The sequence below is a fragment of the Manis pentadactyla genome, chromosome 13 (genome assembly GCF_030020395.1).
Source record: "Manis pentadactyla isolate mManPen7 chromosome 13, mManPen7.hap1, whole genome shotgun sequence".
NCBI classification, from domain to species: domain Eukaryota; kingdom Metazoa; phylum Chordata; class Mammalia; order Pholidota; family Manidae; genus Manis; species Manis pentadactyla.
Window position 1 is genome coordinate 93255353 of NC_080031.1, and position 23235 is coordinate 93278587.

Consider the following 23235-nt stretch of genomic DNA (forward strand, 5'->3'; position numbering starts at 1 on the left):
TGCTGACCCACCTTCAAGGTGTGCCTGGGGAAACTGAGGCCCAGGTGCCCAGAGGCAAGGCCACATGAGACCTGCACAGGTCCCCAGACTGGGGTCCCTCTGCCTGGCAGCCGGGATGGGCTGACTGCTCTGCTCAGCGTGTGGTCCTGCCTGCTGCACAGTGGCTGAGAGGGGACAGAAGAGGAGTCCCAGGGCGGTTCGCAGGCTGGGGCTCAGAGGATGGAGCAGGACGCCAGGCAGGGCAGCCTGGGTCGGGAAGGAGCTGGTGGGCCCAGGCCCGGCACAAGGTAGTGGCTGTGGGGCTGGGACGGGCAGGTGGAGGAGCTGAGAAGCAGGGGGACCAGCCTGGATGTCCAGGGCTGAGCCCACAGCCCCACTCCCCCTGCCCCTCCCTCCCTTCCCCTCTGCCCCCTCCCCCTCCTCCCATTCTTCCATATGCTTCTCCCCCTCATCCTCAGCCTCTGTAGTCAGCCTGAAAGGCCCGCGGGATCCAGCTCAGTACCTTCCTAGACTGAGACATTACCTAACTCACCTTCTTACCTAATCCCCCAGCTATCTGTTGCCTCCCATGCCAGCCCCTACTGGGTGCTAGCTGGACTTGCCTCAGGCCATCTGTGCACCCTGGCCTGCCTTCCCCCAGTGAGAGTAGTGCCATGCTGGCTCTGAGCACATGCTGGGGGCAGGGAGAGGGCAGCTGAGCAGATAGCCAGTGCACGGAGGCCTCTCCCACTGCCCGAAAGGACGTAGGCCGCCAGGCCAGGTTGCCTTCTCCCCTTCTGATTGGTGAGGGTTGCTCCTCCCTGCCATCTGCCCCTGCCCTAGCAGAGGGCACACTGCTTCCCACCTGGGCGGCCCTTGGCCTGGCACCCTGCAGTGGGTAGAGCTGTGTCCCCAAAGGCCACACCCACCTGAACCTCAAGATGTGACCTTATTTGGAAACAGAGTCTTTGCAGATGTGGTTCATGATCTTGAGATGGGAGCGTCCTGGAAATCCAGGTGGCCCTCCATCCCACAACAGGCATCCCCATAAGGGATGGGAGAGGTGCCGTGAAGCCACGGAGGAAGCCAGCCCTGCAACACACTGGATACCTGGCCTCCAGGCCTGGCAAGGAACAAACTCCTGTAAGGGCCCCCTGTGGTTTGTTAGGAATGCCCCTAACACAGGGCACAACCCCCCAGCAGGCCCCACGCACCCCCTGGGGACAGAGACATGGGCCTCAACAGGGACAGGTAGACAGGCTCACACGACCTACCAAAGGGCAGGGTTAGGGGACATCTTGGGGGGGATGGCACAGGCACACAGACACTGGCTTCCTGAGGGATCCATGGACCTCAACAGCTGCGCAGGAAGCTGTGACCTTCCATGTGTTGGCAAAGGGACGGCACCCACTCCCATCTCAGGGCAAACGGTGGGACAGGGCAGCAGACACCTGCCTGGCCAGACTTGTCACCCGCCAAGCCCCACCTCAGACCCCTCTCCCAAGCCTCCCTCAGACCCTCCACTACCCAAACCCCTCTGAAGGCAGCAGACTAAAAGGGACTATAATTTAAAATACATTTATTTAGTGTCATCTGTTTGTTACGCAAAGCCGTTAAATAAATACATTCTCCAAGTCACTCCAGTACACACCTACTGGCTGTACAGATGAGGTAGAGAAATCGGTCGGCTCCACAAGGCTCTGCACACGGTGGGCGTCCTCACGTGGGAAGGCCCCTCTCCTCCCACCATCGGGCCTGCTGAACCTGGCCCCAGGGGCCACAGTGCCCGCCCGGCAGGAGCAGGTGGCTGGGACCCGCTGGGCCCCCAGTGTGGCTCCCCACCTGCCAGAGAGCCTGGCCAGGGCTCTGTGTCTCCGGGTTGCTTTCTCCTAGAGGCCCCTTCTGCACGGAAGCACTGCACATGCATAAGACACTCCGACAGCAGGAGCGCCTCCTCGCCTGGCAAGATAGTCTGATATACGTATATATAGCAACAGACCAGCCAGCAGACGTTTTCAGTCTGCCTTGTTTAAAAAAAATACTTTTTCTTAATATTTATGACATAGAGCTAAATGTGGTATTTGATTAAAAAAATATTCTTCCTCTCTTCCTCTGACTTGCTGCCTCTTCAGACCAGTAGTGACCGAGCTACGGTCTTGTCCTGGGCCTGTGGCTGGCACTGCCTGCACCCTCTCCAGCCGGGCCTGCAGGAGACAAGGTCAGGCCCAGCTGCTCACCCTGTGCAAACGGTTATTCACGGGGCTGTTCTCTGAACCACAGGAGAATAAACTCTACTATTTACACTGTACAACAGGACAAAGAGACCCAGGTCGATAAAAATAGCTTTCCTCTTAAGCATAGTCCCACAGGATTCCTGGAGCCCCCGGGGCTCCAAGAAACCCCCTCACTCAGTAGTTCCCGTGGCTGCACTGCCACCCAGCGCTGCACCTACCCAGACCCCACCTCACCCTCAGAGCACAGCCACAGAGCCCAGCAGGACACCCCAGGGCTACAGGCTGTTGTTCATGCAGACATGGGAAGGAGAACCCTGGTGAGGCAGAGCACAGAGGGAGACGTGCCCCAGCTGAGACTGACTACACCCACAGGCACACGTCACACATGAGCACAGGCACATGCTCACGTACCACACACACCTGTTCATGCACATGCAAGCACCCATGTACACACATGCATACTCATGCACACACACCATACATCCAACCCATGCACTCATGCATGCATGCACATGCACACACCTCACACACATGCATGTACTCATGCATATGTGCATACTCATACACAACTGCAAGTCAAACATGCTTATGCACATTCCACCCACACATGCATGTATACACACACATGTGTGCACACACACTGAGAACAAGCCAGGTCCGAGTAGCCCATCTCTTCCCTACCCTGCAAAGACAACAGCATGGCCAAGGAGAGCAGCCTTCTGTTTGCCAGGTCCTAGTCTCTCACTCTCCACCCACATCCGTCCACACCCTGTCTCCCCCACAGTGACACAGAGCAAGCTGTGTCTTTCAGCTGAAATGAGCCCTCAAGAGTCTGGCCTTGCCCTTCTGCCCATGTCCACCCCTGCAGGGAAAGCAGGCCACCCTCTGCCACCACGACCACAAAATCTGGGCCATGTTGCTCAGGGCAGAGTAAGGCCAGGCGACTTCCTGGGATGGCCCATGGGGAGGCCGGGACCACAGGGACGAGGTGGAGCGGGGCCTGCTGACCATCCAGGCCTGAGCCACAGGAACGGTTCCCGACACACAGCCTGCTTTTCTTCCTTAAAAACAGCAACAGCAAAGTCTCTGGATTTAGTGGTTTCAAACAACAAAGCAGGTCAGGCCAAGGGGCGTACGGGGTATAGAGGGGAGGGAGGAAGGGACCCCTCTACCCTAGCTCTGTCAAGCGAGGGGGGAGCCACAGCCTGAGGCACGGTGAGGACGGAGAAGATAATAATTATATATTAGTTAAATAACAATAACTTAAAAGGCACTGATAAATCACTCCAAAGAGAAGTGCTTGGTGTCAGGGGGACAGCCATGTCACCCACAGTGGAGTGACCGGCCATCTCTCCTAGTGGTTTGACTCGCTAAGCCAGTGCTGGTGCTGGTGTAGGGCAGCCCACAGGCGGCCTGCACGGCCCTGTGTGGTCAGGAAGTGTGCCCAGTTCTGGGGGGCGCCCCCACGGGAACTGGTATCTTCGGAACAGAGCCTGGAAAGCAACGCTTTCCAGTTGGGAGGGATGAGCAGAGGGATGCAGAGGCCAGAGGCCGCCTCCCACTGCCAGGCCTTGAGAGGGGAAGACAAAGGGGCAGAGATGTCCAACCCAGTGACCCCCAGGCTCCTGCCTGGCCTTATGCCCAAATGTGCTGGGGGCACCGGGCCTGGGGGCTCAGCCCTAGCTGAGTAGACATCCCCCTGCACACACAGCCTGAACCCAGCCGCAGCCAGGCCAGGTGTGGGGGCTCAGCCCTTGCAGGTGTAAACCTCCTCCCGCTGGGTGCACTGCCGACATTCCACATAGCAGCACCAGCGCACCTGGCACTGGCAGGGCCGTGTCACCACCCGGCTCTGCGTGTTGTGGCCACGCCCACAGCAGATGCTCTCACAGTTCTTCTCGCGATGGCACCTACGGCCAGCGGTGCCCGGGGAGAAGCGGCTGGCCAGGCAGAAGCTGGGCGAGTCATCCAGGTGCACAAGCTCTGGCGTGCGGGGCAGTGGGTCACTGCCTGGTCCCACAGCCCGGCCGCGTGGTGGCGAAATGGCGCCAGCCTCGCCGGTGGCCTCGTTGGTGGTACTGCCCACCTTGAGCGCTGTCTCGTACTTGTGCTTCAGGCGCTTGCCCACCTCATGGAAGGGCGCCAGCTGCCGCCAGCATGTCCGCACAGTGCAGGAGCCCGACACACCGTGGCACTTGCATGTGGTCTCCACCCCGGCCTTGATCACCTGGTGGGTGGGACAGAGGTGGGTGTGAGGGCCATGCTGCGAGGCCAGAGACCAGTCCCAGGGGATGACCCCCAAAGAGTGGGACCCCACCGCTGCCCCAGACCCAGGCCTTACCCAGGATCACCACTACCCACCACCCAGGCTTCCGGGCTCTCATGCCTGTCCCTCTGCCTCGAAGTCAGGGACCATCCAGCACATAGTCCCCAGAACCACCACAATGCCACCCATGGCCCAGTGCAGACATTCCCTTCCCCTCCCACTGGCCGTCCCTGCCTTTGGGGCTGCCCTCTGCAAGGGCTATAAGTACACTCCCTGGAGTCACTAGCACCCCACTAGGACTTGCAGTTCAGTCTCTGCCAGGACAGGTGAGGACAAAACGGGCAAGGCCGACCACTGGCATCAACATGGGAGCTGACTGCATTCCTGCCTGAGCATCAGAACAGGAGCTGCAGCCCGGCACTCAGCAGCCAGGATAAGTTGGAGGGAGGAAGAGCACCTCCACGTTGGCTCAAGAGGGGATGAGACTACTGCACACACACGTGTGTACACACTTTGCACATGTGAATGTGCACACATGCACACGTACGCACGCACATGCATGTGTGCATGTACACAGGAAGAAGCAGGTGTGCCCAGCACCAATGCTCCCCTACAGATCTGAGAAGATGGCCTGTGTTCCAGGCTGGCTCCCTCCCAGGACTTGGGTCCCATCTGCAAAGCTGTGGAGTCAGGCCAGCTGCCCCTGGGGGCCTCTTGCCTGACTACCCACATCAGGGTCCCTGGCTGGGGGAAAGGCGGCTCCCCAGGGGCCTGTCTGACCCAGGCTTGAGCTCCCACGCTACCCCCAGGGATAGCAGGCTCAAGGGGGATTAAGAAATATAGCTGCCCTCCAGGCAGGCAACAGAAGAGTCACATTTAATGACACTCTGCTGAGAAACCTGGACAAATTTAATTAAAACGCTGCTTACCCAGGCCCAGCAGAGCTAATGGAGCCCTTTCCATATTCTGACTTTTCATTAATAGTTTACAAAAGGACCAGTAACAGAGGGGGCCGGGAGGGGGCCAGCAGGAAAGAAAGAGCCTCGCCTAGGGGATTTAGGCATCCTGCCCCCTCCCTGGGGACGGAAGAAGGGACAAGAGCTGGGTGAGGGGGAAATTAGTTCTTTAATAAGTGCAGGACTCAGAACTCAGCTCCCCAATAAAGGGGCTCAGAGTGCTGGCTCTAATTACACTCCCCTTCCCCCAGTGAGGGGGCGCCACATCCTGGGAGCTGCCAGACAAGCATGCAGAGCCCAGACTGTCCCACGGCTGAGCTGAGCCCTGGGGGGCTTCTGGTGGTCCGGGTTGTGTGGGGACGAAGGAGGCAGGCTGCTCTGTTCACAGTGAGATGTCACCGATGCCTCCTCTGGTGGTGTGGGCCAGGAGCCCAGGGGCTGCAGGGAGGATGGAGGATGGCCAGGCGGCAGGCCTACCAGGCCCAGCCGTGCCTGCAGCCCCCAGAAGGCCTGGCTGGAGAGCCTCCACCTTGAATTCTTGGGGCCCAGTTCCCTCAGAACAGAATTACAGCCGCAGACCTTCCCCCAAGGCAGATGCAGTGTCCCTGAGTTGGGCCAGCCACACCCCCAGCCCTTCCCTGGGACCTGACTGCAGTCCACCTAAGTCCCCAGGGACAGACCATCTGCCCCTTGGCCCTGCCTGCTGTCCTCCTGGTTAGATGGTGCCCAGCAGGGAGACCCTCTTGGTGGCTTTGACCACCCAGGACCAGATAGCAGACCAGCCCAGGACCACCTGGCTCCTCCATAACCAGCAGCAAATAGGCATTCCCTGCCACCCCTCCACAGGGCACCCTTCCATGAGACCCCAGGGCACCTGGAAGGAAGAGCCTTAGAGGCAGGATGTCTGGGGGGCCCTGGCTGGCTCCCCAGGACTGGAGCAGAGAGTCCAAGGCAGCAGCTCCACCTTCTCCAGGTCCCCTGCCACCCCGCGCCCAGGCCCCACCCCTGCACTCAGGCCCTGCCCCCACACCCAGCTTGCCTTCACACCCACGAGGTTGTTGTGGAAGTCCACGCGCGCTCTCAGGTCCTTGCTCGCCCGCCGGCCCAGGAACTCCTTGACGAACTTGCCGCTGTACTTGAGGTTGTCCCCGCAGCCGCCCCACTGCCAAGCCTCACGGTTCTCCAGGTCAGGGGCTTCATCGCAAGTACAGCGCTCCATGCGGCCCGCGCTGCAGGCCTTGGCCAGTGCATGCGTCAGGCCAGCTGAGGAGATGGCGTAGAGGAAGGCGGTCTCCTTGAAGCCTGGGTGGGCATGGCATCATGAGAGAGGGCAGCCCAGAAGGTTTGAACCTGCCCATGAGCAGGAGGCATGGGGGACCACCCTTCCTGATGTCAGGGGCACCCCTGCCTGGGCTGTCCTGCACCCAGGGTAGAGGCACTAGTGCATGTCCAGCACAGGACCTGTTGGGCCAGAGCTTCCAGGGCTACTGGAGACCCCATTGGGGCCCAGAGTGTGCTTTGCCCAGCCCCCAAGGGCTGGGGGTGTGGCTGTCCCCAGTTTTAAACAAGGCTGTTGAGAGGCTCAGATCAGAGTTCCAAGGACACGTGAGAGAGAAGGCTCTGTGCTGGGCACCAGGGCACCAACTGGAGCCCTGCCCTTATGCCCTGCATGTGGCAGGAGCCCTTCAAAATTATCCAAATATGCCTCCTGCCATGAGTGCATCTGTGTGAGGTGAGGCGGGGCAGGAGGTGGGGGGACAGGAGAGGGTCAGGAGGACAAGGTGGGCAACAGCCAGGAGGAGGGGAGCACCAAGAGTTCCAGCCCCAGGGAGGCCTGACCTGGCGCGCAGCCATCTGGGCCCCTCCCGCTGCCCCGCCCTGCGCCCCGCACCAACCTCGCTTGAGCAGGCTGGCCCGGTAGCGGCCCTCCAGCGAGCAGTTCCAGCGCTCAAAGCGGAACTGGTACTGGCACTCGAGCGCACTCATGCTGACCGCCTCCACCAGCGTCTCCGCCACACCTGGGTCCCTGCGGCACATGCGCCGCTGCTTGCGCTCCAGCTTCAGCCGGTCACAGGCCTTGTAGTGTGCCTGGGCAGCCGCCTCCAGCTCCAGGGTCAGCGGGAGGATGGTCAGGGGCTCACTGCCCGTCAGCCTGGGCACAGGGAGGCCAGGGTGAGTGCACTGGCAGAGACCAGGGTGCTGGCCAAGGGCGCACACTGCCGGGACCTGCAGGAGCCCAGGACGCCCCCAGGTGCATCTGCCCGGCCTTCCGCTCCTGCGCCTGCTTATCCTGCTGGGGGTGGGGAGGACTTGGAGAGGGTCTTGCCCTCCGGCAGCTTGTGCAGATGGCCCCTCTGGCCGACTCCTGAGAGGGCCTCCCAGCTGGAGCCCAGGGGCTCTGCTCTTGGGTCCCCCCTGCAGCTCTCCTCCTGGAGTGAAGCCAAGGCCCAGCCTTGCAGGGCCAGCTGCCTGTTCCCAGGCTCCCCACTTATTGCTTGATCCAGCCGTCTGCTCACTCTGCACTCACACCCGTGGGCCTGTGTCCCCAAGGCATGTCCATGCCCAGCTACACCCAGATCCTCAACCCTTGGGAGGAAGAGGCACCGCCTGGACATAAGCGGGGCCAAGAGCATCTCTGGAAATGAGACCCCACCCAGCGCACCCATAGGATCCTGGGGTGCCACCGTGCCCCACTCCCTCCTGCTGTCCCTTGAGAGCCCCCTCAGGGCACAGCAGCCACTAGGCTGACTCCACAGCAGCAGTGTTCTGTAAGGGAAGGGATGTAGGTGGGTCCTAAAGTCCCAGCCTCAGCAGACCCCAGCAGCCAGGCTGTAATTCCAGGCTCCTCTGGGATGACCTAGGGTACCAGCTTTCGAAGCCACCCCTGCCCCACACATGGCCCCTCCTGGGCTCTGCCTGGGAATGGGGGGCAACTATCCTACTGAGGGCTGGCAGGTGGGCCCAAGCCCCAGACCCAGCCCTTGAGGGAGCAGCACCTGCCTCACCCTGTGGGGTCAGCTCCCCAAGACCAGGAGGCCAGGGGTGCAGAGGGAAGCATGCAGGCAGGTGGGAGAGAGGCACCCCTGCACATGCCCTGGGGTGAGGGCACACAGGCAAGCCCAAGGCCAGTGATGGGCACATAGAGGAAAGGGCAACCCCGTACACCCCCTCCACATGCAGGTGCAGTGTGCACAAGGCAGCAACAGGCATCTGATAAGACCCACCCCAGGCCTCGGCCCTGCTCCCCATGGTGTTCAGAGACGGCACAGCACCAGGAAACCCCTTGCAACTGCCTGGGACCGAGGGTGCAGGTGAGCAGAGCCCATGGCAGCGCCCTCAGCTGGAGTCTGAGCAGAGTCTCTGCAGGGCCAATTCCCTCGGCTGGGGGCACACAGCCCAAGATGCTCTGAGCCAGGAGGGCCACAGGTGGGAGGCCAGAGTGGGCGCAGGCTGGAAGAGAAGCCCCAAAGGTCCCTGGAAGGACCTGCTACAGAGGCAGCGGAGTGAGGGAGCAGGCACACTGGGCCCCCCGTACATGATGCTAACAGGTTACAGTGTCCTGCCTAAGGGCCCAGGATCAGTGGCTCTATGGACCTCCAAGCCTCCTGCCTGAGCTCAGACAGCTCTGAGCCCAGGGACAGCTGCCCAGCCAGGCCAGGGCAGGCAGGGGCCTTAGGACCCCATGCTGGAGGCTGAAAGAGCCACACTCCCCACACAAAGGCAGCTCACATGGTACAAACTTGTCCCCATACAGGAATGTCAACAGCTGTGTCCAGAACAGTGTGCCCCACAGTGGAGGGCAGCAGGCGCCGACCTGCATGTTCCCCAGGTCAGATTCTCCAAGATTAACTGAACTCCAAGCTGGTGAAAAAACACTCGTGTCAGGAGGACCCCATATGGCTTGGAAAGGGTTCCCACACCTGGGGTGGTCTGCATCCATACTGCCCACGGGGCTGAGGGTGGGGCCCCCACACCCAGGCCAGCCTGCATCCGCTCTGCACATCTCTCAGCAGCCTGGGTGCTCCACCCTACACATGAACAGCAGCCTATTGGCAGGCAGCTGGCTTTCAGCCCTGGATTGTGCAAACAGCTGAGCAGCAGCTCCTAGGCTCCCTTCATCAGTGGGGTGTGCTCAGAGCGAGGCTGGCCTGGGGGCTGCACTGACAGAGGCTAAGCCCTCATGGAGGTGCCAGGCGGTGAGAGTGAGTGGGCAGATAATACATGGGGTACAGGGAGTGAGGTGGGCATTGGGCAGGCCCCAGCTCAGTGGAAGAGGCCCAGGGACAGAGCCCAGGGTTCCCAGGGCAGAAACCCAAACAGAGAGGAACCTGCACAGGAGCTGGAGGAAAAGCGAGAGGCTTGATAAACACTCAGGATGGGGAGGGCTTTTCTCAGTGTGACTCGGAATCCAGGAGTCTCTCCTGGGCTCTGCCTGGGAATGGGGGGCAACTATTCTTCTGAGGGCTGGCAGGTGGGCCCAAGCCCCAGACCCAGTCCTTGAGGGAGCAGCACCTGCCTCACCCTGTGGGGTCAGCTCCCCAAGACCAGGAAGCCAGGGGTGCAGAGGTAAGCATGCAGGCAGGTGGGAGAGAGGCACCCCTGCACATGCCCTGGCTCTCTAGACATACAGGGGTTTCTGTGTGGCAGAAGGCAGCAAGAACCAGGAGACCGAAGACGAGCATAGGGGCAGCATTGCTGCTCACATCCCAGACCAAGGCAGACCTCTGCACATGTGTGCATGTGTGTGTGCACATGTATACATACATCTTTTCCTACAGCTCAATAGCAGAAGGAATTGGCCGCAGGTGGACACAGGATGTGAACCTACGGTTCAAGGCAAGGAAACATCCAGCTGTTAGGGTTCATGAGAGGCCCCTCCCTACTCCGGAAACGCAAAATAAAAACATGCCGACGCTATCTTCCACACATCTGAGGAGCACCAATCTGTGTCTGATAAGCCTGTTGCCAAGGACATGTGGAGAGATGTACCTGCCCGGCTGGAATCCTGGGTGGACATGTCCATACAGGTCACCACTGATTCTCTTTCCAGAAATAATGTGTGCAGAAATACTATCTTAAAATGTACAAGCACTTCCAGGTTGCCCAGTGAAATGCTGCTGTACAAGAATGCCAAATAAATGGGATCGTCATCCAGAGACGATGGGCAGGCACCCGAAGAGCTCCCGCCTGACGCCGGAGGCTGCCCACGCTCTGCACAGGGCCTGCATGCACGGGGCAACAGAACAGGCACGGCCTGGGGCGGGAGAAACACCTTCCTCTCCCTGTGGCCTGGGAGATGCTTGCGCGTCACGGGTGACCTATTCCAAACAACCACACCCAACATACAGCAGGGCCCACCTTGGCCCTGCAAGCCAACCTGAGGTGCTGAGCCTCAGCCACGTGGCCCCTCTCCAGGGGCTGTGCCTTCAGGTCCAGAATGTGCCCCGGGCTGTTCGGCACAGCACAGCCCCTGGCCCACCCACCCAGCTGCCTACTCCATGCCACAGAACCTGCCACTGGTCAGCAGAGCTACGGCGCCCGCAAGCTCCTGCTGCAGATGTCTGGCCTGGGACAGGCAGGTGGAAAGGTGGACAGGCTTGCCCAGGGGGCCACGAGAATGAGAGCCGGGCAGGCTGCCCATGGGCGGCAGCCCCTTGGCAGGCAGGCAGGAGGCCCAGGAAAGGCAGCAGGACCCACCCCACCCCATCCCACCTAGACGGCCTCTCCCGGAAAGAACTCACAAGGCCCAAGTGACACTTGACAACATTCAGATACTTTCAAAAGACAGAGGATGCCCAGGGAAGCAGCAGCCAGCCTATGGGACACAGCTCTCACTTGAGACAGCCCCAGGCATGGAGCTCCCAAGTCCCCTGCCTAGTAAGGTCAGTGGGGCCACTATTGGACCTGCAGTGGCCATGTCGGGCATGGATGACCCTGGACAGCGGCCATGCCAGGCACTGACCACATTGGGTACGGGACACACAGGGCACAGACCATGCTGGGCATGGGCCATGCCGGGCAGAGTGGGAGCTCCCTGGGAATGCTTACCTTTTTGTTCTTTTCATATTATAAAACCTTCTGTGTCAGCCACTCTCCTAGTTCATTTTGGGAAGCCACCCCTACTCTAGTGTCATGACAATCTCCTAAATGTTGACATCCCGCCATCTCTCCACAGGTGCCAACATCTCTGTACCAGGTTTAGTGGGGCCAGGACCCTGAGGGTCTCCTCTCCTCACTTCACGATGTCACTGTGGCCTCACGTGGGGCTCACTTGGGGCCCAGACCTGCACAGTGATCCAGGCCTCGTGCCCTCCGGGGACTGCATCAGGACGGCCCACCAGCGGGTGCCATGAGCACACGTTGCTGTGCATTTGCACGGCCGGTTTCAGCACCTCTTCATCAGGCACATGCATGTAATGGCTGCGCTGGTGTGCAGGCGGCTGCTGCGCCTGAACTGTCTCGTCTCTCTGTTTACTTGGGGTTCATGCCTTGGGTTCCCCCACCCAAGGTCTGGCCTGTGTTGGGGCTGGTCTGGATTCCAGGAGTGATAATGTGCAGAAATAAAAACACCCTCATAAAGTGCGCCTCCCACCTACTGCTGACCCAAAAAGCACAGCTGACCCCTCAGTGACCTAGGACTGGGTGACCTCACTGGGGCCATTCCCCTCTGATGGTTCTCAGATGCTCCGTGTATGTGTGTGCAGTCCGCAGGGAGTGAGGTCTGCTTTCCTTCTTTCTGATCCTATGTGGTTCTTGCCTCGCTGCACAATGAGGATCACGTGTAGAGCCAACCAACTGCCCTCCAGCACCCAGCCCCACACTGTGGCCCCTGGTTCCACAGTGGCGGACCTGTACCCGTGCGGGCGGGTAAGGCCATGTGGTGAGAATCTCTCCCCAACTCATCTCCCCTCCCCAGCCCAAAGCCACTCATCTGCCACCCAGACCCAGCCTGCAGGAGACGAGGATGCCCTAAAGGCTGGCAGAGTGCCACATGGCCAGACACCACAAACCGGCATGCTGCAGAACCAGGGCAGGATTGCAACATGGGACATGCCTCCCCTCTCACTTGAGGGCTTGACAACTGGTATCCCCTGAATCAGACCAGGGTGACAGCAAGCACCCCGTCTGCCTCTTAGTCCAAAAGGGGAGGCCTCACCCCTTGGCTATGCAGCATGAGGCTGGCTGCATGCGCCCTCAGACACCCTGTATCAGGCTAGAGATGGCCCTCTGCCTTCAGTTTGCTAGGAGCTCCTAAATGTATCTGAATGTTATCAAACACTATGATTTTTCTGCTCTAATCCACTAGAGTGAGGAGTTCTACCAATCGGTTTTCTGGCATTAGCACCAAGGGTCCCCGGAATGAGCCCCCTTGGTCGTGGTGGGCTATCCTTTCCCAGCAGCGTCGCTGTAACTCAGTGATGTTTGGTCTGATTTCTTCTCCGATGCTCTGCTGTTGGGTGTCAGTGCCGCACAAGGGCTCCATTTTAAAATTCCCTGGAAGAGCTTGTCAGATCAGAGTCATGTCTCCTTACCTGCTCCGCAGAGCCTGCCACGAAGCCATGAACCTGCTCTCGGTGGAAAGAGACCCCATTTCCTTTTATTCCTTCTTTCCAAACAGTCCTTACTGGGATATAATTCACATACCATAAAGGCCACCCACTGAGAGTATATGATTCAGTGTTTTACAGTAAATTTATAGATATTTGCAAACACCACTACAGTCAATTTAGGATGTGCTCATCGTCTCAAAGAGAAACCCCATACCACCGAGCTACGCACCCCTGGCCCCTCCCCAGGCCCCTGGAATCCATGAACCCATGTCCCGCCTACACCTGCCCGTCCCAGGCATGGCCCAGAAATGGGATTGGACACTTTGCGGCCTTGGATCTGGCACCTCTCACCAAGCACCATGTGTTCAGGGCCCATCCACACTGCCGTGTCAGAGTTTTGAGCCTTTTCACAGCCGAGTGGTACCCCATGTGGCCAGTGTCTGCTCACTACTCCACAGCTGAGGGACCCTTGGTAGCTGTCCACCGGGCCCCACGAACAGTCATGCACACGTTTGTGTGCGCACATGTCCCCACGTCCCTTGGGTCCGGGCTGCGGGGGAACGCTGGGTCATGGGGGAGAGACTGTCTGCTGTTCTCCGTAGCGTCTGTGCCCCGAGGCCCGGCTTCTTTACTCACTGTAGTCCCGGCCAGGGCTTCTGCATCTCAGCGCTGCTTCTCCCATTTCCTCTGGAGTTTGAGATCCCTCAGCGTGGATTACTTGCTGCTTCCCTGGCTCTGCCTGCAGGGCCTGCAGTGATGTCCCCATGTCCCCCGAGATCTTCTGGTCCTTCTTCACAGGGTCTGCTCATCTCTGTGCACGTGTTTATATTTTCTGTACTACTTCCCCTTTCTCCTTTCTGGCTTGGCTCTGTTCTGCCCCTCACTTCTGTGACAGATGCTTGCTGAGGCTTCTGAGCTTCTCTCCACTTGAACAATGTGCAGACAGCTGCCACTGCCATTGCCCCAGTCACGGCTCAGGTCACCATGAAGGCTGGGTCACACTTAGGGCTGCTCTGGGGGGTGGGCCACAGATAGGGCCACTGTGAGAGTGGACCACAGATAGGGTTACCATGGGACCAGGTCACAGATAGGGTCACCATCAGGGCCAGGTCACAGACAGGGCCATCGTGGCAGCAGAGCCACAGATAAGGCCACTGTGCGACTGTTGCAGGCCAGTTCACAGCCCGGGACACCATACGGAGCTGGGTCACCCTGAGGTCATCCCTCTGTTCCCCATTCTTCCTTGCCCTATAGGCCTGCGAGCCAGTGTGTCCTCTGTCCTATATGCCCTCTCCCTGGGCCAGGTCCTCCCTGGGTCTTATCTAGTCACCCCTGCCCTGGCCTGCATTCCCCTTGTCCTTTCTGGCCTCCTTTTGGGTGGCTTCCTATGATTCCATTTGTTCCCCTGCCTTCTGATGTCCACTTGCCCTTATTTTCATGGCCCACATCCAGGCGACATGAGTCTGACTTATCCACATCCAGGGTCGGGGTTCAAGTCCCGGGAACACGCCATGGCCCCGCGAGCTGGGTGTGGCATGTTCTCGGTCCAGGTGGGGCCTGCACTCCTCCCATGTCTGAAAGACAGCAGGACTGTCCATGCCTCTGGCCTCGGGGGCTCTGCTTCCGGAAGCCTCTAGACCTTGCCTCATCTCAGGTAGCTTTGCTGGGTGCTTGGTGCTGGCCAGCAGCGACTGCTGCCCCTGGAGTATGTCACCCCTCCATCCATGGGCCGCTGTTGGCCCATGCCCCAAGGAGCTAACCCACATTTTTTCTCAGGCTGCTTTTACAACTGTGTCTTGGGCATCTTGTGGTCCCTTCATTGTGTTCTGGCTCAGATGCGTTTCCTGTTGGAGCCCCTGACACTCTGGTCATGTACAAGGCTCTGCTGACCCACACCATGCCCGGGTGAGTCCTCCTGACCTGCCCTTCCACTCTAATTCTCTTCAGCTGTTTCTAAGCTGCTTCCAAATCAGTCTATGACTTACATTTTTCCCTGTTCCATTTGGTTTTCCCGAACTTGCTGGGTCAGTGTTTTGGTTTCTCATTCTCTGCAGATACCCCAAGCTCATCTGGCCCCTGAAAGCACACGAAGGCTGTTTTATTCAGCGTGTGACGTTCCGTTCACTGGGCTGCTGCCAGCAGTTTTGGCAGGCCCCTGGCTGCACTTCCATGCATGCTTAGTTATCTAGCCACATGCTGGTTGCTGCACTTGGGAAACTATTTGCAGCAATTATTTGAAGCAGAGGATGAAGGTCCCCAAAATTCATGTCCTCTGAGAACTTCAGAACATACTTTATTAAGAATAAGGATCTTGGCAGTGTAGCTGAGGTAAGCATCCAGAGATGGTATCCGGGATTAGCTCTGTGCTGTTGAAAGCCCATTCCCTGACCAGCTGCAGCCGGTCTGCACAGACCCTGGCCCAGGTGGAAAACCTGGAACAGAAAGACTGGGGTTGCCCAGCCCCGGCCATGGGCCAGACCTGAGGCTGCTGTGCTGGCTGCTTGAGGACAGGGCTGCCCCGAGCACCCCGCTGGACACCGGCCAGAGGATAGCCAGGGGGCAGATGGGCACATCTGGACAAAGGGGTGAAGGGGTGGTCCAGGCTGGGGCCAGAGATGTCCTTGCCCTCAGTAAGGAGCCTGGGAGCCAGGAGGTCCCCTCCCCGGATGGCCTAGCCTCCAGGCCTGGCCCCAAAGCACTTGCTTCTTCCCACGCAGAGTAGGGAGCATTCTGATGGTTCTCCCTCCGGCCGGCAGGCCGCGCCACCCCAAGGGCCACCCTGCCAGCACTCCCAGCTCCGGGAATGGGGAATTGAGGCCCGGGACTGTGTGGAGGGGGAGATGGCTGGGGTTCCAGAAGCCACAGTGCTCTGCCAAGGAAACCTCAGCCCCACCAGACAGAGTTTAATTTCTGTGTGAATCAAACTCAAAACAAATTCCAGCTGAGAAGCCAGTTCTGAGATCAGCCTTGCATCCTCCCGCGGCCTGAAGCCTGGCCCAGTCCAGCCTGTCTCCCACCAAGCTCAAGGTGGTGGGCACAGATGGCACCAGAGCCAAAGACAGTGGGCTGAGGGCAGTGGGCACAGATGGCACCGGGACCAAGTGTGGTGGGCTGAGGGCAGTGGGCACAGATGGTTCTGGGCCCAAGGGTGGTGAGGCACGGGAGGTGAGCACACAAGGCTCCAGGGCCGAGGGCGGTGGGCAGAGGGCAGTGGGCACAGATGGTGCTGGGGCCATGGGCTCCCAGACACACCAAGGAGGTGGCAGGGGACACAGGCCATGGGCAGGCGGGACAGGAGGGCAGGCCCATACCAACAGTGGCTCCCTGAACCCTTGGGTCTACGACGGCTGTCCCCTCTCCCAAGTTTCCTGCCCCAGTATTCAGGGGTGAGAAAAGTTCTGTTTGGTCCCCACTCTGCCCCGACCGGCTGTGTCCATGCAAGGCCAGTGAGCAGAGTGACAGCTCCAGGGAGCCCCTGGCCAAGGCTCAGCCACCCTGGGGCCAGCTGACAGACTTGGGACTGGGCCATGCCTGGTACACTCCTGCACCAGGCCCACAGTGCTGCCTGCCAGGCCTGGTGCCTGAGAGCCTAATAAAAATGTCCCCATCCACCCCTGCAGTCCCCAGGGCAAGCAGAGCCCCAGGCCCCCCAACCCTGGGGGTTGGGGTCTGCTTGGCCCCTTTCCAGAGCAGGATGTGGAGCCCCGTGGGGCAGCCGAGCTGCACAGACCCGATTCGCCGTCTGCCACGGGAAGAGAGGGGAGTGGTGGTTTTGTGGGGCAGCAGCCAAGCCTCTGTGCCCTGGTCACTGCAAGCCAAGCCTCACAGACGCTACAGGCTCATGGGGGGAAGGGCAGGATGCACGCAGGGAGCCACAGGACCGTCCCCTCAGCCACCAGTGCCACGTCCATGGCCAGCTTTCTGCCACAGATGGGGGACCTGGGGACACTGAGGACACCCCACCCCAGGGTGGCCTGGGAGGCTGCTGTGGCTCCATCTGCCCAGGGGGGAGCTGGCTCTGACGTGCTCTGGCTGGGAGCCCCTGGCAGCCTCTCCTCTCGGGCCAGACCACTTCCCTGGCCGCGTCTACCTCAGGTATCGCTAAGAAAAACAAACACAGCTTGAGGCTTGCCTTTTTCCATTCCCTTGTCCGGCTGCCGGTCTCGAGGTGTAGGGCCTGCCAGCTGGGCGGCCGGGTTTCCTCCTGCGGCCAGAGGAACCAGGCCAGTTGGGAACCACTCTGGGAGGGGCAGGGGGTACAGCAGGCTGGCCTGAGGGTCATGGAGCCGGGCAGCCAGTGTGCCACCCAGGTTGGCGCTATCCTCCCAAGGATGCCGCTGCATAGCCACCTGCTGCCCAGCCCGGCCCACAGATGTGCCCTAACAAGGAGCCCCTAGAGACTAGGAGGCTTCTTAGCCTGGCAAACCCATCCAACCTGCTGCCCCTCAGCACGCTGCGTACACCACTGGCAGCCACACAACATCCAGGTCCAGAGTCCCAGGTCAGCCTCCATGCCACCTGGCCAGCAGGTGTGGTGCAGCCAGGGCCAAGTCAGGGGCTAGGTGGGGGCTGGCCAGCCTGCTGAGGCCACACTGCAGACTCCATGCTGGCCTCCAGGTGCGCCAGGCAGGGACCCTCCTGGCCTCCCCAAAGGTCAGCTACAGGTGCAGAGCCACACTGCTGGGCTGTGGCCTCCTCCTGGAAGAGGCACAGCAGAGGTGAGCCCTGGAATGGGGGGCCCTACTCCTTGACCAGAGCTAGGTTTTCTAGACAGCTGACCCTCCTGCAGCCCGCTGAGAGAGGTGGGCACCACAGGGCACCCCTGCTGCCCCCCAACAATGCACACTGGGAGCCAGTGCTCCTGTGGGCCAGGATTAAGGGGGCTGGGCCAGCCCTGCTGACAGCTGTAACTTTCAGCAGCCAGGAAAGCTAAGCCAGGCCCATATCAGCTCATTGCTGTCCCAGGCACACAGCCCCAGGAGTTGTGTGAGAGCAGGAGAAAAGCTGCCCACACACTCCACCATTGTCCTGACACTGCCATGGTGCCCTGCACTGGGGCCACCCTCGGAGGCTCCCTCTGGTGCCCACGGCCATAGACGGGAGCAAGATTAGGCAGCTGTTCTCTGTCCAGACGGCTGCCAGCTGTGTGGGGACATGTGCTTGCACAGCTGAAGGGAGCCAGGTGTCTCAGGCCCACCGTGAGGCCTGGGCACCACCAGCCCAGGGGCCCAGTGCTGGCCCTTCTGCTCCATCCACCTGCCTCCTCATGCCAACCTCCGCCCCAGGCTCTTGGCCAGGGGTCCTGGGAGAATCCCCATTCCTTCGCAGGCAGGAAGCCCAGACCCTCCTCCTGCCACCTCTCCACCCTCTTGGTCCCTGGAGCTCCCTCCCTGGCCTGACCACCCGTACCCCCCCAGGACCTCCCCGTTGGCCCACTGCCTGGTGGCCTCCCGGACCTACTGCTATTAAGTCTCATCCACAGGGCTACTCCAAGGGACCTCAAGAGGCTGCCCGAACCCTGTGGACAAGGTCCCTTACCCGGGTCCTCACTCTCGCGCAGGCCTGACCCCTCCTGACCCTCTGGAGTACTTTCTGCTCCCTGTGGCATCTCCCTCAAATGGTGGACCTAAGGTTTTGTGGGACTGGTCTGGGCATGGTTGCCTGACTGACTCCCTAGGCCCTGCCTGCTCAGTCCACTGCCCCTCCAGCCTGGCCTCCAGCCAGGAGTTACCAGGACACCTCCCTCTCTGCCAGCCCCTCGCCAGCTCCACACACAGCCACCTCCAGAGGGCAGCTTCCTGCCCCCAGACAGCCACCTGATCCTGGTTCCCCCACACAGCCAGCCAGCCCTTGGGAGCAGCAGGTAAGAGACAGCACCAGGCTCTCCTCTGCTCACAAAGCCAGAACACACCAGGAGCACTTACAATTCAACAGCACACAATCCAGCCGAAGTTCTGCAAAGGGACTCAATAGACGTCTCTCCAGAGGTGTCCCCAGTGGCCGACACACATGAAAAGATGCTCGGCAGCACCCATCACCAAGGAAACACAAATTAAACCACAGTGAGATACCAGCTCATGCCCACCAGGATGTCTAGAATAAAGGCAAAATGGAAGAGCGGAAGTAACAAGCACTGGGCACAGCTTGGGGTGGAAAATGGTACAGCTGCTGTGAAAACAGTGTGGTCGTTCCTCAAAAAGTCAGATGTAGCACCACGTGACCCAGCAGTTCCCCTTTGGGGTATGTATCCAGAGAAAGTGAAAAGCTTGCACACCCACGTTCACAGCAGCCAAAGGCAGAGACAACCAGTGGACGGACGGATCCCAACAACACTGTGTGCATGTCCATCCAACCAGATACCATCCAGCCACAAAAAGGAAGGAAGCCCTGATCTACACCATGGCGTGGGTAAGCCCTGGGGACATTATGCTCATGAGAAGCCAGATATGAAAGGCCACATGTTGTGTGATTCCACTTGTACGAAACATCCAGAACAGGCAAACCAGGAGAGACACAACGTGGATTAGTGCTGGGGGGCTGGGGAAGGGGGCGAGATATGAGGTTTGGGGAGTGATGAAAATGTTCTGGAATTAGATAGCAGTGCTGACTGCACAGCCTTGTGGGTGTGCTAAAAAACCACCGAGCTATATGCTCTTAGCAGTATATAGGATATGAGTTGTTTCAGTAACAGAACTATGGCAAATGGCCTCTCGCCCACTTGGCCTCATTCATGTGACCCTGACTGCCTTTCATTCGCACTCCAGGCACCCCTCACATGCCTGGTGTGGAGAGCCTTTAGGTGCCATGCCTGGTGGTGCCTCCTCCGTGCAGGCCTCCAGGGACCAGGAGGCAGGGTCCGCTCCCCCAAGCCAGCCTGCAAATGTCAAGCCAGCCTGCAAATGCCTCCTACGGAATGTGGATGGCTGAGGACACCACCAAGGGTCTTAGGCTTTTGCCTGCCCAGGCAGCCCCAGCATGCAAGTCTAGTGGCTCCCTCCGGGGTTCTGCTGGGGCAGGCAAGGCACACACACAGGATCTCTAAGCAAAGGATATCAGGGTACCAGGGAGCCCAGGCCCTGCTCTGCCAGGCACGGATCCCAATAAGCCCCAGAAGCAGCCCTTGGCTCCTTGTGAAGGGCAGCACGAGGGTGCCTGGCCTCCGGGTCTGGGGCATCCCTTCCTGGGCAGGTTCAGGTCCATCTTCTCACCTGACCACACAGACAGGAGAGCAGCTAGGTGGTGAGCCCACCCGACCCAGGGCAGGCCAAAGTGCACTGGGGCTTCCCAACCCACCAGAGTAAAGCCAGAGGAGTAGGAGGAGGGAGCCGGGATCCAGGCCCACCTCTCCCTTCCCCCTCTTGAAAGTTCTGCCTGGCACGGAGGCAGCTCCAGTTACAGCCCAGAAACCTAGAGAGGCTGGCCTGGGGGGTCACGTGGGCAGCAGGAGCCCTCTCTGCCTCCTCCCACGGCTGCAACCCAACCCTCTCTACAGCTCTGGATGCCAGACAGGACACTCCATGCCTGCCTTGGGCCATCTTCCCCTTCACGCTCTGCTCCTGCTGCTTCCTGGGCCAGGAGAAAGAGAACCAGACCCAGGCCCAGCCAGTCCCTGCTGGCCAGAGATGCCAGACTTCCACACAGATCAGCCCCCTCCTCGACTCTTCCTCTCCTCCCAGGCCCAGCCGACCTCAGTGCCTGAAGCTGTCCTGAGGCACGTTGCTGGGCACGGACCCTTCCAGCACTGCCCCCTTCCTCCTGCCTGTCCGGCTGGCACCAGGCCTAAACCCTCCGGGACCCCAGTCCGTCAAGCAGAGCTCTGGCTCTCACGCCTGACCCCTGGCATAGCCAGCTGTACCCTGGGCAGGACATCTGCCTCCTATGCTCCCCAAAGGCAGGATTTGGGAAGCCTCACTTGGTGGAGCCATTGGGGACAAAATGCAGGGGAAGGGGGCTGGCCAGAAGAGCCCCTGGGGTGCCAAGCCCCCCCCCAAGTGCCCCACGCCCACTGGGACTTCCTCGGGTGTGGGCCCTAACACACACATAGAAACAGCAGAGCTCAACGACTTTCCCAGAAGCAAGGGGAGCAGGAAGCGGAGAAAGCGGGCTGTTGCCAGGACTGGACCTCCCCTCCCCACAGTGGATCTATCTTCTAGTCAGAGTAGTGCCACCAGGGTGTACGCAGACCCCAGGCCATGGAGAACAAGCAGGCGCAGCTGGCTGACAGGCCACCATGACTCACCATGGACCTGCGGCCAGGCGGCCATCCCCTGACCCTCCCTATACCCAGGAGGGCGAGGGGAAGGCTGCACAGATGGTGAGCAGGGGCGTGCCTGCCAGTCTCTGCGCCCAGGGCCCCAGGCAGGGCCAGGCCCCAGCTGGAGCCAGGAGAGGGTTGCTGGTGGGGTCCCCAGAGGGAGGTAACACTGGGCTGACCCTGGAAGACGACCCAGGAGAAAGAAACAGAAGGAGAAAGGGGGAAAGAAAAACACAAAGGGAAAGTTTCCCATGAAAATATTTTATTTTCTTTGAGAACAGGATACACCTGCAGGGCTCCGCGCCCGGTTGGCCTCTCCCTGCCTGGCGGTGCCACATTTCTGGACCGACGGGGCCCTCTGCCGGCCAGGCCGCCGCGCGCCCCAGGCCAGGGGCGAGGGAACAGGTGACGGCAAAGGGCGGCGGCCGCGAGTGCCCAGGGCGGGCCGGGCGCGGGGGTGGGCCCGGTCCAGGGTGGAGCCTGGGGGCGGGGAGGCCTGGAGGGCCGGGGCCGCGAGCGCGGTGCCACCCCAACCCTGGAAGGCCCATCCGCAGGTCGCGGCAAGGGTTCCCAAAGGTCGTGGGCTGGACATTCCAGGTCTGGGAGAGAGGGACAAGGAGGGGTTGGAGGGCACGGCGGGGACGACGCGTCGAAACCACAGGCCGCCGCTGCGGAGAAGCGCGGGGCGGTGACTCAGGACGGCGGGAGGCGGCACTCACCTCCCAGCCCGCTCACCGGCTCGGGTCCCCCAGACGCGCGCCCGCGGGCCAGGCCGGAGCGAGCGGCAGGAGCAAAGCGCAAGAAAAATAAATTCCTCCAGCTTGGAGCTTTTTCGGTCCCTCCTTTGGGGCTCAGTGCGAGGAACATCTGGATTTTGTACGTATTTTTTGTTGTTGTTGTTAAATTAACTTCTCAAGGAGAGAAGGAGGGTCGGGGGTAAGCTGCAAGGGGCTGAGTGGCCAGGGGCCAGGGGGCTCCAGCGTGTGTCAAGAGTCGGCGGCGACGGGGAGCAGGACCAGCGCTTGGCCCCAGGCTCAGGGGCGCCCCGCGTCCGGGCGCGGCAGCCGTGACGACGACCCCAGGGTCACGGAGGACCGCGGCGCCGTGCCAGCCCGTCGGGCACGCCGGCCCTCTCCCCGCCGCGTCGCGGGGACACCGACTCGCGAGCCGAGCGACGCGCGCGCCGCAAACAAACAGCACCCGGCACCCCGGCGGCCGGCCCGGCCGCGCACCTGGGCCGCCAGCCCGCCCCGCGCCCACCCCCGGCCCCCGCGCCCGCCGGGCCGCAGCCACCTACCCGAAGTAGGCGGCCGAGGGGCGCAGCGCGGCGAGCAGCAGCGTCAGGGCGAAGGCCGCGGCCAGCCAGCGCGCCAGCAGGGGCCCATCCAGCATCTTGCCGCACCGCGGCGGCGGACCATCGCGCTCCCGGCCCGCGCAGGGCGCCCCGCGGCCGCCGCCCTCTTATAGCGCCCGGAGCGCCAGGCCGGGGGCGGGGCGCCGGCCAGCTGGGCCCGGCCCGCCCGCGCCCGGGGAGGGGTCACGCCGGCGCCGGGGGCGGGCCGAAACCCGAGCCGAGCGCCCGCCCCACCGCGCCGCCGCCCGGCTCCGCAGCTCCGGGGGCGCCGCCCGCGAGTGGGGAGGGGGCGCGCGAGGGCGGCGGGCGCGGGGGCGGGGCGCGCGGGGCGGGGCCTCGGTGACCCCGTCAGCCCCGAGTCGGAGCGCGCGCTCGCTCCCCGAGAGCTGGCTTGCCCGCAGGTGATGCCCGCGAGCTGGGGGAAGCTGGACCGAGGGGGCAGCAAGGCTGGAGGGGCGCCGCCGCCTTTTTGTTGGCCCGGCCAGCTGAGGTTGCGGAACAAGTCGCTCAACCTTCTGCGGTCTCCGTCTCCCCGTCCTTAAATCTAGGGAGTGCCCTGGAGGCGGAGACCACCGCCAGCGCTGCTCCAGGGAACCCCCCTTCCCGGAGGCTCTACACAGCGCGGACTGGCTGCGGTGCCAA

The 23235-nt window shown here is 61.1% G+C and overlaps 1 protein-coding gene across 2 annotated transcripts; it reads right to left on the reverse strand.

Annotated features, from left to right (window-relative positions):
- Nucleotides 1–1541: 1541 nt before the first annotated feature.
- Nucleotides 1542–22756, reverse strand: WNT9A (Wnt family member 9A). 2 transcript variants are annotated; one of them, XM_036927852.2, is made up of 4 exons: nt 22537–22756; nt 7331–7587; nt 6487–6737; nt 1542–4440 (listed from the first exon to the last, which is right to left on the reverse strand). In XM_036927852.2, exons 1-4 carry the CDS (start codon nt 22629–22631, stop codon nt 3961–3963), a joined length of 1083 nt encoding a protein of 360 aa, XP_036783747.1. In that variant the 5' UTR covers nt 22632–22756; the 3' UTR covers nt 1542–3960. The 2 variants fall into 2 exon arrangements, with proteins under 2 accessions (XP_036783747.1, XP_036783746.1); XM_036927851.2 differs by having other exon boundaries at nt 6475–6737; nt 22537–22754.
- Nucleotides 22757–23235: the final 479 nt, after the last annotated feature.

What these genes read in the sequence shown, in the direction of transcription:
- WNT9A (XM_036927851.2), bottom strand. Translation starts at nt 22,631, where the DNA reads ATGCTGGATGGGCCCCTGCTGGCGCGCTGGCTGGCCGCGGCCTTCGCC. An exon ending in CCCTCGGCCGCCTACTTCGG is followed by an intron (nt 7,588 to 22,536) that starts GTAGGTGGCTGC and finishes CCCTGTGCCCAG; the next exon opens with GCTGACGGGCAGTGAGCCCC. An exon ending in ACAACCTCGTGGGTGTGAAG is followed by an intron (nt 4,441 to 6,474) that starts GCAAGCTGGGTG and finishes CCCACCCACCAG; the next exon opens with GTGATCAAGGCCGGGGTGGA.